We start from the raw sequence: 16,003 nt of genomic DNA, 5'->3' as shown, positions 1-16,003 counted from the left end.
GCATTTTGACCTCCCTTTGAGAAAAACTAATTGATGGATTGTTATGTCCATGTTTTCTTAAGTTATAAAAAAAAAAAAAATGCTGAACACAAGCTAAGGCAAACCTCTCACATCTTGAACTTTGCCCTCTCATGTTTGTTGTCAAATCTGAATTGTTACATTGTGTGGCCAAACAGCGGCGCCCTACACAATCTCCTCCACGTTTCATGTGAAAGCAAATAAAGTTTACCAATACAGGAAAAAAAAAGGAAGAGGGGGAAAAAAAAGTCAACTAATCTATTTAACATGATTCTGTCAAAGTGCACAATTGGGGCTCTCAGAAACAAAAGCTGATATTTCAAGAAAAAAACAAAAATTCACAGCACAGCTTTTCTATCAATATCTATTGTAAAAATAAAAAAAATAAAACTTGTACTGACCTCTAGTCAGGGCTAGTGCTTGAAACATATCCTCCCACTCACAAAGCCACAAACATACACGGAGGTATCTACGGTTAACCCGAGTTACATCTTGTGTCTTTTCATGGAAAGGTGTAAGCAGCAGCAATGCATCGCCGACACTATCCAAACTACGTCGTAAACTACGTTGACACGTCAACCGTTATATTCAGAGCAAACTCGAATCAGGAGGTTTGGTCTACAAAAACATCTCCCGCTACATCGACACCAACACCCACATGCCCGCTATACTATGACGCAATCACAATCCACATGGCTACATGTGTACACAATAACTTTGTAAAAAAAAAAAAAAAATGCACGCACTTATAACTTATATTATACAATAACAATACCAGTAATGTGATTAATATAAATGATAGCATTGCAAAATAAAGCTTAAAAAAATATGACGTGGAAGGAGTTCAATTGAATGAATGCAAAAGCGAGATGAAGGGAATCATGTCAGATTTGAAACATATTTGATCAGGCTGTCAAATTATACGACACGATATTATTTTTATGATTCAACGGTCTTAATGTGTTTAAATCTAAGCGCTCAATTGCTGTTAGCCTTTCATCTATTTAAATGATAGCTGAAACAAAAAAGGGACAAAATTGTGATTTGGAAGTATATAGTGACATTTTAGACAGCCTGTAAAGTATGTAAAAAAAACAAAAAACTAATGTGCCATTGTTTGGACGTTCTTGGGTCACTTCCTAGAAATCCTGTTGCATGTTTGACAAATTATTTTATCAGGTGATCTAATAGTATTCACAGCACCACAATGAGTGTTGCTACATGATGCTGTGAGAAAATAAATTAACTGAATCATTCTTGTGTGTGTTGATGCATTCAAACATGGTAAGTGCATGCGTGTTTCCGGTCATGGCCTGTGATACTTGTCGTTGAAGCGATGAATGGTTACGCAGCCGTGATAGGAGATGCAACGTGGCATAGCGGCCACCCCTGTGATGATGCCCGTGGCCGGGTCATAACACATGATGGTGTCGGTCGCTTCGCCGTTTTCCCCTCGGCCGCCCAGGATAAAGATTTTCCCGTTGCAAACCGACATGCCGCAGCTCTCCTACGAGCAAAAAAAAAAGTTACCTTGCCAGTTGACTTAAGTGTGAGCAAAATATCCTTACCTGTTTTGCAAAGGTATGCACCACATGTATCCAGTAGTCCTCCGCAGGGTCGTAGCAGAAGAGGGACTTGGTGAGACCGCCGCACACGTACACCAAGTTGTTGAGCGACACAGCTGTGATGCAACGCTTGGCGATGGGGATGTTGGCGCGGAGGAGCCAAGTGTCGCTCTCTGGATCGTAGCACTGGACCTGAACAAAAAAAAAACATGCTGTGGAAACTTCACCAGCAATCTTGACGTGCAAATTTTCATCAGATTGATATATCTTTTTTTTATCTTTTTTTTTTATTTTTATCTTTTTTAATTTGCATTTCCTGTCTCGTGAAAACAAATGAAATGTTTTTTTTTCCCCACTGCTGACAGCGCCACAGCTGTCATCACTATTTGTCCAAGGATGTGTGTTTAAAGAAGACATCTGTTTCCCACCTTGTCTGAACAGGTATTGTCGTCAGGCCCTCCTCCTATCACAAAGAGCTTGCCGGCGCAGCTGGCCACGGCCGGCGAGCTCACCGCCTCCTTCAAGGGCGCCACCTCTGTCCAGCGGTTTGAGAAAGAGTCATAACACTCCACGCTGCTCAGGCGGCTCTGGCCATCGTAGCCACCCACAGCGTAAACCTGGAATAGAGAGGAGTGGCAGACTAAAAAGCTTTGCCCCTTACGTGCACTTTTAGAATGAACGGTAAACGGATCATCTAATTACAAAGGTGAACATGTGATTGCACAAAAGAGAACCAGTCCTTCTAGTGCGGAGAGGAAAAGAAATGACGCACTGTTTTGAAAAACAGAACCTCTGATTGACGTCTGTAAACTCCGGCCCACAGGCCATTGTTATTGTCCTTTGACTGCCATACACACGATAGATAGATCTTAAGCCGCTGTTTAATATTGACACATTCCTTTGAGTGTCCCTAACTCTATCAACACTAAGGTAAGGCCGGAAAACGAAATGTGAAGACGGCTATGTAGTGTTACGGTCGTCGGTCATGATATTAGGTACACCTGCACAATAGTGTCTATTATATTATATTCGAGTGAGTGTAATTAAATTGTGCAGACGTACATAATAAAGTCGCCGCCACCCAAACGAGAAGTGACTCAAGTCAAAAGTCAACACAGAACCAAGTGTAAACCTGTTGCATGATTTCAATATGACAGAATATTGATTTACGTTCTGTAAATGAGAAATAATACCGTAAGTCTCATGCCTTTGTAATGTCTTCTTATCCTTCCGAGTAATATACAGTGAAAACAAATACCAAGAAGGGGCAAGGAGAGAGGAGGGGGGGAAGTGAGGGAGACATGCCAAGGAGGAGGGAAAAGGGAGGACGCGCACGTTGAACGTTGATATTTGCATGTCCAACCCGACGAACCCACAAGCCTGGCCTGGAAGTGAATGAGTTGCTTTATATGTGGCGACTAGCAATCAATGCCCCATTCAAAAGTGACAACTTGCCACACAATCAAAAGTGATCAATGATGTCATTGATGAATAAGTTGTTGCGGTGACTCCACCTGACCTATCTCAAATCATCTTTCCCTACTGAAGTGAATACAAATGCCATTAATCCGTCCCAGAGAGTAGAGTCAATGAGCAACTGATACAAATACAAATGGTGATGGAAAAGAACAGCTGAGACAGGGACAAGACCTATTTTTGTGCAACTCTAACAGGGATCATCGACAGGACAGAGGTGTATTTGTGTGATGAGTCCAACTTCTACACTGTACTCAAAAGGTACATTTTTACCGAAGCGAACGTGGGAATGATTTCTCATGATGTGACCGTTTGTGCTGCAGCTTAAAATGGGAAATTACGGTCCATGGGGAAACTGAAAATAGAAAGAGGAAACCACTGACAAGGAACTGAATCTCGCTGTATGTGGGAACAGTTAAACACAAAAACAAATATTTACTGGACATGAAAAAGTAACGTAAATGCAATGTGAAAAAGAGTGGGGGGGGGGGAAGACGACGACACGTGAAGCGAAAAGCACACGTGTGCATCAGACAACGGGAAGAAGTCATAGACATGAACCTCGTCTGGGAGTAAGAAGAATGTGTCAACCGAGAGATATATTTATGTGTGTGTAAGTATGTGTGAGCACTGTATCACGTTTGGCTCGTGAGCTGAGTCAAGCTAGTAATGAACTTTAGCCAATTCACTTCCAGTCCAGTTCTTTGAAAACCATGAACAAATTCAAAACAATAAAAAAGAGTTGAATCTGAATCCCAAGCCCGTATTTAATGATCAATTGCTGTTGTCCTTGTCTGATAATTAGAACCTCTGAAGACTTGCAATGCCAGTGGTCAACAAATGTTGTGACTCACAAAAATAAATACTGCACAGGCAGACTTGTCGATGCAGTTTGAGAACTATTTTAGGACATAACTTGAAATATCAATCCTTATCGTATATGTTGGCGTATACTCCTACACGGGAATGTAAATAGCATAGCGAGTAGAGCCGGAGCCAAGATGGAGGATCAAAATGCTTTCGTCAAAATATAAGAAATTGAAAATTGTGCAAACTAGTACTACAGTTTCCAAGACAACACAACACAAACACAATTAAACGATGACACCGGTGTTGTTGCTTGTAACGAGACGACTTCATTGCCCAACACGCCTGATAAGCAAAATGCAGGCTATCGACAGAGGCGACAAGAATTTAGAGTAACTTCCTTTTTTGTCCCTGAAGACAAGTGGCGAGGTCATTACCGTCAATCACAAAGACACAGGTATGTTTAAAAGCAACTTTTTGTACGTCTGCGGTTTTTAGATAGTAAACGGATATAAAAGTCGTCTGAAAGCTCTGACTCATTCTGTAGCGCAAATATGTTCAAAGACAGCACACTTACCTTGCCCAGCAGGACACCCATCTTGTGTCTCCAGCGACCTTTATTTAACGACGCCACTCTGATCCACAGGTTGAGTTGCGAGTTATACATCCACACGTCCCTGCTGTTGATGCGACCACCTGGAACACACACAAGTCCAGAAAATAGTCAATGGCCCAAATAATAAAGATCTCTGGTGATTGTATCGGGTTAAATACGTTTGTTTTTTTTGGGTTTGACAGTTTGAATTCTAGAAGATAAATACGGATTAATGACATATGACGTGTTTTTGATGACATTACAGACGATGAAGGAAGTGATTCAAGATGTGTCCGTCATCAATTGACTGCTGTTTACAAAGTCTAAGAGCCAAACAGCCTGCTGCCCTGAAGGTTTTATGAGTTGGAACAATTTGAATAAAAGTCACAAGGCCGTTGGAGGGGAGAACTACCACAAAGGCACCCCTTGTAATCTTGCAGAATAGTTTTGAAAAAAAAAAATGCTATAAATCAGTAGGCATACTGCTTTTTCGTACATACAGTATGAAATCATGATTCTCGTCGCCTGAGGAAGTAACTGTAAGGCAACGTATGAGCTACGCGAGGCTGGTAGGCAAATGTGGACGACGACAAACAAAATGATTGGAATGGTCGTTTGAAGCCATTCGGTGGTTGTCAAGACTTGTTGTCCTGGAAGGGAAAGCACGAGTGGTTCTGGATAAACATTCAGGGCCACATGCTGTTTAAGACCACAGCTTACTGCAGCTGTGCTGGATCAACTTGCCCACCCCTCTGCCCCCATCCTCAAGGGGGGGAACAGGCAGAGTGGAGCAGGGTAGGAACTTGAGTAAAGTTAGAAATAGAAAAATAAAGCAGGAGAAGAAAAATATGATGGAAACGGGTCAAAGAAAGAGTGCACGTGTGTGTGTCTTTGAGATGGACGGGGGGGGGGGAGGGTTGTGTTGACTTTTCCAGGCGGATTCTTGGGGGTAGATAGATTGCACACGTGAGGACTTGGCAGTCAGCTCATAAAAAAAAAAAACATAAACACGACACACTCAACTGAAGGAAACACCACGTTTCCCCCCACTCCCCCCGCCCTCTTTTTTTTCCCTCTTTCTCAACTGCTGCTTTTTTTTTTTTTTTTTTGGTCCTGTGTGTTTTCAGCTTGCGCTGGGCATGTTTGAGCACGACTTATAATTGAAAGAACATTTAACACGATGAAAAAAAAAGAAAAAAAAAAAATCACCTCCACAGTCCCAAAAACATGGAAGAAGAAAAACATTGAACTTTAGACATTGAAAATTTGGCTCTGAAATGAAGAAAAAAAAAATGTTGTAATGTGTAATCCCCCCCCCCCCCCGTATCATACCACTAGTCCTGTTTTAGCACCGCTAGCCACGCTTCAAAACAACACCGTCAGCGCTACGTCGTATCTTTTCGAGTGATAGAAACAAACGGTGGCCTTAAAGACCCGCTCGACAGTAGTCTACCGAGTGCATCCAGATGTTGCTCTCATATTTTCCTTGGACTCAACTTAGATGCATTAGGGGGAAAAAAAAAAAAAAGCCTGGACAAAAAGCAGTCATGGTCACTTGGCCGGGAGAATTTACTGGCTATGATAAAATATTGCAGCCAAGAAACCAGATGTCCTATTTAAGAGTATGAATAATTCTATATGGAATGTGGAATGCACAACCTGCGGAAATTCGAGCAGCTACCTCTGTGGAAATGTTTCAAAATTGATTCATGCCTACGCTCGTATTTGGGAAAGCCACGACTGAAAGATTTTCTGTTACCGATGTGACGACACCAGGCTCTTACCTGACACGAGAATGTCATTGCGGAGGGCGCACACGGCGTACTCCGACTTTGTGAACTCAGGGAGTTTGGCCAGCGACTTCCAATCCCCCGTCACTGGATCGTAGCACTCGGTGTAGGGCAGGTTGAAGCCCCCTATTCTCTCACAACCGCCCACCACCACAATCACCTCCGAGTAGCCAGTTGACCTAGAAACAGGAAGAGATTTGAGTTTAAGAGATGCAAACAACAAAGATGCCCAGGGTGCTACATAAATAAAGAATTTGAAGGCTCTCTGCCAAATGTCCTGCGGTTGTGACAAAGCTATGTGACGTTGTGGTTGATATTGTGAGCTGGAGAGCGTCTGTATTGAATCTTAAAGATCCTGTAAGGGGAATTCAAGAGTTTATTTACAAATACATTCTAGCCTGTTAGCTTACTTGTATGGAAGCTCCTTTGTCGGATATTTTCTATCTACTATAGGCTTAAGTAGCTATCTTTTCATGGAGTGAGGACATTTTGGCAAGGATGTTGAACCCAAAGGCACTGAATAATATGTACACACACTGACGGCAATATTTTGCAGGATTTATTATGACAAGGAAGACCGAAGTGACGTTACTGCATTTGTCGCTTTACTTATCTCGAAAGCAAAGTTCGTTTTCAAGCACTTCTATCAATCTCAGCTTTAGCAAAAACAAAACTTGAACTCCATTTCTATGATCACATCGTTGTTATGTTCCAAACTGCTGATTGGAGAAATCCAGCTTCCCTTTGTTGTGATATAAGAGAAGGCAGGTTATCATTATGTCGTTCGTACGTGTATGAGTCAGTCTAAGTCAGGCGTGGCTTGTGTTATTAATTAAAATCTGCTCACGTGATGTTGTTTGCATGTTCTGGAAGCTTCCCAATGGCACAGACGTAGAAAGAGAGAGAGAATCAATCAACTATTTTGAGCAGAGGAGAATTGATCCCCCTGGGAGCAAACTGAAAAAAGACACCAACTGTCTGCTTTGCTTCCCGCTCATAACAAACCTGCCTGGATACAGCTACAATACACAGCACGCCGACTCGACGACTTCGGAACACGAGCCGTTACAACAGGTCATCAGGGTCAGTGCGTGTTTTGCAGTTGCAAGAAGCGACTGTATCAACATGCCCTACTTCCTCCTTTATCACTTATACTTGAACAGGAGCTACAAAACACAGACGCACTTTACTTAGCAAAGAAACACTCCCTGTTTCTTTGTCTCGCGCACACGCGTGGAAAAGCGCAAAAATAAAACAACTTCACTGCCAGTGGCACCAACCAGTTGTAACCAAAGTAAAACACGTTTTCATCTTGCGCTCTGCGTCAATTTGATTAATTGTTCAACTCTAGCTTTTTGGAATGTGGGTACCCACATCAAGGTAGCAAACAATCAATCCATTCAAATATTTGTTTGAATGTGTATTCCCCCTGTGCATACCGGTTTTACTTCACGTGAGCAATAATAAGGCAAAAATGTACCTGCGTGGCCGGGTTCTGGGAGACATCATTTCATTTCCAAGCACGTGGTAGCGCCTGGCCTCGTGGAGGAGATGGTAGCACTCCGGAGCGTTCTGGATGATCTGGTCTCCTTCCACCGTCTGGACAAAGTAGTTGGGGTGCAAAAGTGGCAGGCGCACATGGTGGAGCAAGGCCTTCAGCATGGGCTTACGGTGTTCCACACTGTGGTAAACCCAGCGCATCACGGCCTCAAACACCAACTCCTCCTTCCCAATGGACAGCTCGTCACTGTCGATGTACTCTTCCAGCTCTTCCTTGCGGAGGTCAAGGAACTCCTCGTGCTGGGCCACATCGGAGAAATTGGCCAGAGCGTAACAGCGGCAACGGCTGGCCAGCTGCTTGAGGGAGTGAGCGTCCGCAAAGCGCTGGATGCCCAGGCAGTTGCACGGGTCCAGCTGATCCTCCAGGAATTTTGCGCAAGCGTCACGTAACGTGGCGATCTGGAAGAGATTGGAGGTCTCGAAGAGGAACTGGACATTCTCCGTGGTGATCTTGGCACGGCCGGTGTAAACGTAAGCGAGGAAGGATTCCATGGCTTCGGCCAGAATGCCGTTGATCTCCACCAGCATCTCGCGGCTCTCGCGGTGGTCGTTGCAGAACATGGCTCTGAAGTAGGAGGAGCACGCCGAGAGTACGGCCCGATGGCAGGGAAATTCGCGGCCCTGTACGCTGATGACCACGTCGGTGAACAGGCGGCAGTCGCGGAACTCGTTGAACACCTGCAGGATGCCCTCGGAGTGCGAGGAGCCGGAGCAGAAGTCCAACACTTCCTGGCTGGCCAGTGTCTTAGGGTCCACCTCAAACACCTGAGGAAGTTTATATTAGCTAAATAGCAACAAGCAAGTGGGCTTTTCTCAGTTACCATAAATGGTAGACCAGATTGACTCTTTCCAACACACCTTGCGTTTTACAGCCGGCGAGTCTCTGATGCTGTTCTCCTCCCTATTCATCCGTCTGCCCAGAATCAACACCATGGCGACAGCCTTTCAAAGGAGACTCAAGATGATCTGGAGAAAACATGTATCGTTTGTTTCCGGAGCAAAAAACAAGTATTGCGTTTATTTTGTGAAGGTGTATCTATGAATCACATAGTACATAGCAAACTGTTTGAATCAATATAGTTAAAAAGCAAATTGAAAAAAAAAAAAACACACCAAAGGCAAACAAAGCACACAAAGTCAAATAAACACATTGAGCACACACATGAGAGGCAAGGAGCGATATTCTTAATTGTTTGACATCAGTTACATCACAGACACCCTTCTGTTTAAAATCTATATATGACTGGCAGACACGCATGTGTTGTCACTTCCTCTAGCTCATTACTGATATTAAACAGTTGTCCCCCGGAGCACAATAGACTCCGTGAGGCGGAAGAGCCAAAGAGGCAGGAGACAGGTTGAGCAACCGTTGGAAGGACCATGTAACATGTCAGTCAGGTTTGTTTTCAACCGCTGGGGGCGGAGCCTCGCCAGGACAACACATTATCAACACTGATACAACACAGATTGGAAATTCCATCTATACTGCAGTGGTTTTTAAACTTTTGATACCTCCAAAAAATATTTGGCTTTCCAAGGACCAACATCACGACCAACATCAAGGCAGAAGTTTTATTCCTTAAAGAAGATTTACTATTGTAATCCACTGTAACAGTATACATAGTTTGAACATTAACTCTGTGCCAAAATATAATAAACTTTTTAAGAGTCATGTGATAAATTAAACCATTGGGATACATTTGAAAATGTTGAATACAAATTTTGCTTACTTAAATTAAAATTGTGTAATATAGGGGAAGTCAACCTTTGACCTTTCTTTGTAATATGTTGTTCAATGCAGCCCGATTAATCAATATACTGTGTTCTGATTTATGTTTTCTTTATAGAATATGAATTAAATGGGCAAAATACATTTGTTTTGAACCATCTCCGGGGGCGGCCATTTTGCCACTTGCTGTCGACCGCTAATGACATCACAGAGCACAACCAATCGGCTCACCAGTTTTCTGAAGCTGAGCTGTGATTGGTTGTGACAGGAGATGTCAACAGTCATGTCATTTTCAGTGGACAGCGAGTGGCAAAATGGCCGCACCCTGCAATGGATAAAAAGTGATGAAATTCATTTCAATTAGGAAATTCTGCACAAAATAGTGTTTGATCGGAATATAACTTCCTGCGGGGATATGTCCTGATAAAAAAAAAAAAAAAGAAGCAGCTGTTTGACAGATTGACAGCTGCAGGAGTGAGGTCATTTACAGCAAGTTATTTTTAGACTTTGGCAGGCTTTTCACCTGCGAGGTAAATAAGTAAACCTGCTTTTAGGATGTGAACAAGCACCTCATCAAGACAAATGGACTGGTTGGGCCACAAGGCTGCTGACTAAATTCTGGTGACACATGACACTTGAATTCAGTTTATATCACAATAGCAATTTTATTTTTGGCAAATGATTTGGCAATAAATTTAGTTGTTTGCTAATATAACCTTTTTGAGACTCATTTCACACTTTAGCAAAGCTATGGGAAACTTGATTTGATGGCATCATAGTTCAGACAATGCAAGCTAGCAACAATGTAGTGTATATCATTGGGGGGGGCATTTTGCTTAGTTATAACTGTATTGTATTTCTTCAGGTCCATCTAAGTACATTTCAGTCGTCAGTATTTTTTCTGTTTTTACTAAGATTTTTTTTACTAATTAACTATTATTGACTATGTTACTTATTAATACCCACGTAATGTGAGTTTCAAAATAGTATAATACTTTTAATTTTTTTTTATAAGTGTCTACAACAGTTGTAATATTTGGATGAATAACTAGTGTAATAACTATGTATCATAAAGTAGACATTCAGTAAATGCCAGTCAATGTATTGAAATACAGGAAAACGTGCGCATGTAGTAAACAAAGGGGACATATCTCGGTGGCGACCGTCAGCCAACACTTCAAAAAATATCCAAATTAGCTGTAATATAACCAAGACATTGGGAAAACCGTTATTATTTGAAATTAACTTGCCATCGGTTATAGAAAACTACTATTACCTTAGAATGGTTTCCAATTGAGGCTTCCTTCTTGGTTAGGAGACAAAAGCGGTAAGGGGGGAAAAAAAGCCCTCAGGGAGAAAAAAAAAACGTTATGAAAATATTTTTAAAAACTCCCCACGATGAATTATGGGACAATGCGTAGATTGTTACGCAGCCCGCACATTTTGACACCAATACGATTCCACTAACAAAGGACTCGATGTAACTAACTGTAAACACACAAGCTATTTATACTTGACACAAAAAAAAGTTCCTTCCCCTGAGCGCCCACTCAGCTGGTGACGGCGGTGCATTCTGGGTGATGTAGTTTCTTTAATAATTCCTTGACGGCTTTTTGACTTGAATAAAAACTACACTTCCCAGAAAGACCAAAGTTCTCCACGTGGCTCGCTTTTGTTTGCAAACAAACTCGAGTTTTGAAGAAGAAACGGCACGAATAAAGTACAAATTGGCAAGACGTAAAAATCAAAACTTTTCCATTGTTGCTGATAGAAGAGCCTGTTATAACAACGAGACGTGTGTTTAAGCGATATGGAAGTGGTGGGAACGTATAAAAATAATAATCCCTTTTTTTTCAGGTAAGGCTGGGTAGGAGGAGCCCAGCCTGGCAACAAATAAAAGACGTCATAACTTCCTGGGCCCGTTGCAACATATTTCTGAGAGTTCCACTCCAAGTTCTGCGAATTAGTCCGCGATTATGTTCTTAAATCCCCCCACTTAAAATTGTTTTTGCTATCACAAACAATGGAAAATTATTGTGCTGGTTGAAATGGCATGCAACTGATTCTGAAAAGGCCTCTGTTGATCTGGAACAGAGAAAATACATATTTAAAATGGGGATATATGGTGTATATTTTCCCAAAAAATGAGCTTTCATTTAGAGGGAACTGAACTAAAACTGTACAGAATCCAGGCGAGTACTCTTTGCAGCTACAAAAGTTCCAAATTCTATTGCGTCACTAATAACAAATTCTTGTATAGTGGTCAGATAATCTGATTTCCATCCAGATAACAAGGACAAACAAGATTTGGGACAGCTACCCTAGGCCCTGGGGGCTCTTTAAATGCTTTTATTAGTGTTTGCAATGTGTGAAAGAAGACTGTGTCCCTCTGCTGTTCAGTTGTTGCACAAGCCACAATATTATTGTACACCATCAATCATAGGGCACATATTACAAAAATACTGCTGTGGCTGAAGATCAAGACACAAGTTATTACATAGACTATAATATCCACATACGTACTACTATATGCAAATATGTTGACAAACAAGGACGCACAGAAACTAATAGAGCAAAAGCATGCTTGCCGCCCATGTTGGAAATCACTTGTTTGAAGACAGAGCAAAGAGCGTTGGTGGGTAAAATGTGCTGCCCAAGAAACAATGGTTGCTTGTGCTGCTGGAGTCACTTTTTTTTTTTTTTTTTTAAAGAAAGACTCATACACAAAAAATGAGTTTTGAAAATCTTAGATGTAATACGATGTGGTTATGCAATGTGCAATAGCATATCGTTTTATTTTTATTTGTTTATTTTTTTTAATTTTGGGAACTGCTGATAATGTGGTTAGCATTCCTGACTCAATAAAACATACAGAAGCTGAAGGTATCCAAACCTGCAAAATAAATTCCTGCAAAAATATCAACATTATGTGAAATAGTTTAAACATATGCGTCATTTTAAACTCCAGAAAGATGAATGAAAAGGAATAACATCTTGTAGCTCGCCTTGACGTGACGTAACAGATGGAACCATGACGTCACTGTTGAAACAAGTCTGCACATGCGCATTTTCGTGTCAACGCTGCTGCTAGCTTAGCAATGGCTGGTGGAGCAGGGAGGAAAAAGCCCCCCGGCTCCGCGTCTCATGTGTGGAGGACGCTTCAAACGCTTTGGCAGGAAAAACATTTAGTCCTTTTCAAGACCGAATATACCTTCTTAGTGGTATCCGTTTTGTGGCTCTTAGAAATCGGGATCAATGTGTGGGTCATTCAGAAAGTGGCATGTAAGTAGCTCGGGCTAGGTAGCATGCTCTGGCACAGTACCCTCTTAACGGACGTACCTGAATGCTACAAGGCTAGCCTTAGCACAAACGCGTAGATAACCACCTGTCAAATGGAATTTACAGCCGACGCATGGCATACTAATACTAGCTTGTCAACGTAAAACTTGGATAAACTTTTTTTAACGGCCAAAAATGCCTCAAGTATCTCTGTTTAGAAAGTGTCGTATTTATTTACTTTTCAAACTTTTTACACCAAGTACCCCCCCTTCCAAAAAAAAAATATTTCAACATGAACACTGCACGAAAAACCTGCTTAAATAATTACACAAAAACACATTTTCACATTTTTTCATCTGAGTTTTCTAGGTTCAGCAGCAGGCGCACATACACACAACAAAAAATACTAATGCACAGTTTGAAAATTTTATGAAGTGGTTTTATGTAACACTAGAGGAAGCACTTTGAGAATCAATAAACTACTGTAATGTTAGGTTTCCAAGCACACTACCAGACAAAACTCTCTCAAGAAATACGGACACATAGGATGCAAGCACATCAGATAGATGGAAAAAAAAAAGACACGTTCTTTGTGCAGATACATTTTGGACAGTAATGGTTGTGAAATGTAATGCATACAGAATGCTTTTATGGACACGACAAGGACAGTATTTTGCCTAAAAAGTCAAACCGCTATCTTGCAGACACTGAAATAGACTGGAAGGCTTACATGGATGAAGTGGAGGGAGTCATCAATGGCACCTATGACTACACCGAGCTTAAAGGAGACACCGGCCCCTTAGTGTAAGTCCTACCGGGCTGCTGCGAGCGATCCATGTACAAAACAAGGCAGAATTAAAGTTGTACTTTATTGTTGTTGCAGGTACCCTGCTGGCTTTGTGTACATCTTCACAGTTCTTTACTACATCACCGGCTCCGGGGCGAACATCCGCCTGGGCCAATATGTTTTTGCTGTGTTCTACCTCATCACGCTGCTTCTGGTTTTCAGAATATACTGCCGTACCAAAAAGGTACTAAGTATTTTGGACCTGCTCCGGTGTCTTTGGAGACCAAGAATTTCATTATTGGCCAAAATGTTTTTTTAATTTCAATTCTCATCATGTCCCAGGTTCCTCCTTATGTGTTCTTCTTCATGTGCTGTGCCTCCTATCGGATCCACTCCATCTTCGTGCTGCGTTTGTTCAACGATCCGGTGGCCATGATGCTGCTGTTTGCGGCTGTGAACCTTTTCATCGATGGACGCTGGTCTCTGGGCTGTGCCATTTACAGGCAAGTCAAAGCTAATTCGATTCGCATTTCCTTGTATGGTGCCAACCTGTGAAATAAATTTACAGGCCAGTCTTCCTCTCTTTCTGACAGTTTAGCAGTGTCTGTGAAAATGAACGTGCTCCTGTTTGCCCCGGGACTACTTTTCCTCCTGGTGTCTGAGTTTGGTTTAATCGGGACAATCCCAAAACTTGGTCTATGTGCAGCCATACAGGTAAATAATGTACATTGCTGCTCGTAATTGTATTTTCTCAAGGGGATTTCTAACTAGTGCCATTTTTACAGCTTTTGTTGGGTCTACCTTTCCTCCTGGAGAATCCCGTCGGTTACTTGACTCGAGCTTTCGACCTGGGGCGTCAGTTTATGTTCAAGTGGACTGTCAACTGGCGCTTCCTGCCAGAATGGCTCTTTTTGAACCGTTCCTTCCACTTCCTCCTACTGGCAGCTCACCTGCTGAGCCTGCTGCTCTTTGCCCTCCGCCGTTGGAAGAGGTGAGCCAAGTTTATCGTTCAAATAAAATGTGTGTGGTGGTGAGGTTCTCGCGTAGGTTAGAGACGGCCAGTGACATGTTTGGACTCAAATTCAGGGTACTTTGTAAAATAAGTTCCTCTGGTCTTTACTTATCAAGTGTTGTCGTGCTGTATTTTTTCTAAGATCTGGAGAAAGCCCTCTGGAACTCTTAAAGACGCCTAGCAAAAGGAAAGTCCCAGCTCAGAAGAACACCGTCAACCATATCCTTCATGTGCAGGAGTCTGAGTAGTTTACAACTGCTCAGCTCTACTCCGCACTCCAGGCCTTTTCTCAATCTGTTCCAAGTGGTTTCCTAAATGTTCTGTCTGACCTTAACTGCCAATCACAAATCGTGCTCATCCTGTTTACCTCCAACTTCATAGGCATGTGCTTCAGTCGGTCATTGCATTATCAATTCTACGTTTGGTACTTCCACACGCTGCCCTTCCTGCTGTGGAGTGGAGGAGTAAAAAAGATGGCTCATCTGTTCAGGTAAGATTACAAATCATTAAAGATGGTAGAATTCAAATGATAAGATGTAACACTACCTTTAGGGTCCTCATCTTGGGTCTGGTTGAGCTTTCGTGGAACACCTACCCTTCCACTTGCAGCAGCTCCATAGCCCTCCACGTGTGCCACGTCATCATTCTCCTTTGTCTATGGCTGGCCCCGCCGGCCCTTCCCTCAGCTCCAACTCGAACGCACGCAAAAGGACCCACGAAAGACAAATGCCAATGAGGAAAAGTACAAGTGGAGGTGTGTGTGTGTCATTGCATCCTCTCTCTGAGCCTCATGACTCCCTCGCAGAGAGAAGGAGCCATTGTTTTTACCTCTTGTGCTAAACATGACTGTGGCTAATGTGGTACTTTTGGACAAGTACCCACATCATGTAGTTGTTTGCAGGTATGAAGAGAGGAAAATACAGATTCTCAGGTTTTAATTGGAATTTACCACAGAGAGGGAGTGTTGTGGTTTGAAACAATTTGTCACAAACGTTTATGATTAAAAAAAAGATTGGGAGAATACATCACGTGAAATATTAAGAAAACATCGTATTATTATATTGTTGTGGCCCGATTCAGCGAATGTTGCAATTAATCATGCAATTACAAAGAAGCTAAACTAAAATACTTCCATGGCATTATCATAAATGTGTCAGATTCTGTGTTTGGCTCTTATTTGATAACATTGCATCATGCTTCCTAGTCTGATATCTAAATTTGTGGTTTTGTATTTTCTCTACACATGATGTTTCAGTAGATGAGGCTGGAGACAATCATAGCTATCTTGTGATCTGATGATGTAATAATGAGTATCAATACTCAACAGGACCCAAGAAGCTTTCACTTTAAATGTGACATTTTATAATAAATAATACTTACACCGG

General features: G+C 42.0%; 2 protein-coding genes across 3 annotated transcripts; one reads left to right on the top strand and one right to left on the bottom strand.

Annotated features, from left to right (window-relative positions):
* Positions 1-52: 52 nt before the first annotated feature.
* On the bottom strand, positions 53-11,091 carry klhl24a (kelch-like family member 24a). Of its 2 annotated transcripts, none has more exons than XM_085930406.1 (8): positions 10,817-11,091; positions 8,670-8,777; positions 7,732-8,576; positions 6,246-6,430; positions 4,444-4,562; positions 2,012-2,200; positions 1,587-1,775; positions 53-1,525 (listed from the first exon to the last, which is right to left on the bottom strand). In XM_085930406.1, the coding sequence occupies exons 2-8, from the start codon at positions 8,742-8,744 to the stop codon at positions 1,325-1,327; spliced, it is 1,803 nt and encodes a 600-aa protein (XP_085786532.1). In that variant the 5' UTR covers positions 8,745-8,777; positions 10,817-11,091; the 3' UTR covers positions 53-1,324. The 2 variants fall into 2 exon arrangements, with proteins under 2 accessions (XP_085786532.1, XP_085786533.1); XM_085930407.1 differs by lacking the exon at positions 10,817-11,091 and adding an exon at positions 9,772-9,795.
* A 1,544-nt stretch (positions 11,092-12,635) lies between these two features.
* On the top strand, positions 12,636-15,999 carry alg3 (ALG3 alpha-1,3- mannosyltransferase). The gene is made up of 9 exons (XM_085930076.1): positions 12,636-12,822; positions 13,524-13,623; positions 13,703-13,850; positions 13,949-14,109; positions 14,200-14,320; positions 14,392-14,597; positions 14,761-14,838; positions 14,965-15,108; positions 15,171-15,999. The coding sequence occupies exons 1-9, from the start codon at positions 12,639-12,641 to the stop codon at positions 15,352-15,354; spliced, it is 1,326 nt and encodes a 441-aa protein (XP_085786202.1). The 5' UTR covers positions 12,636-12,638; the 3' UTR covers positions 15,355-15,999.
* The last annotated feature ends 4 nt before the right edge of the window (positions 16,000-16,003 follow it).

Source organism: Syngnathus leptorhynchus, chromosome 14 (genome assembly GCF_054491065.1).
Source record: "Syngnathus leptorhynchus isolate UIUO chromosome 14, UIUO_Slep, whole genome shotgun sequence".
In the NCBI taxonomy this organism is placed as follows: domain Eukaryota; kingdom Metazoa; phylum Chordata; class Actinopteri; order Syngnathiformes; family Syngnathidae; genus Syngnathus; species Syngnathus leptorhynchus.
Note: the sequence above shows the minus strand (reverse complement) of the source record. Positions and strands in the feature narration are given on the sequence as shown.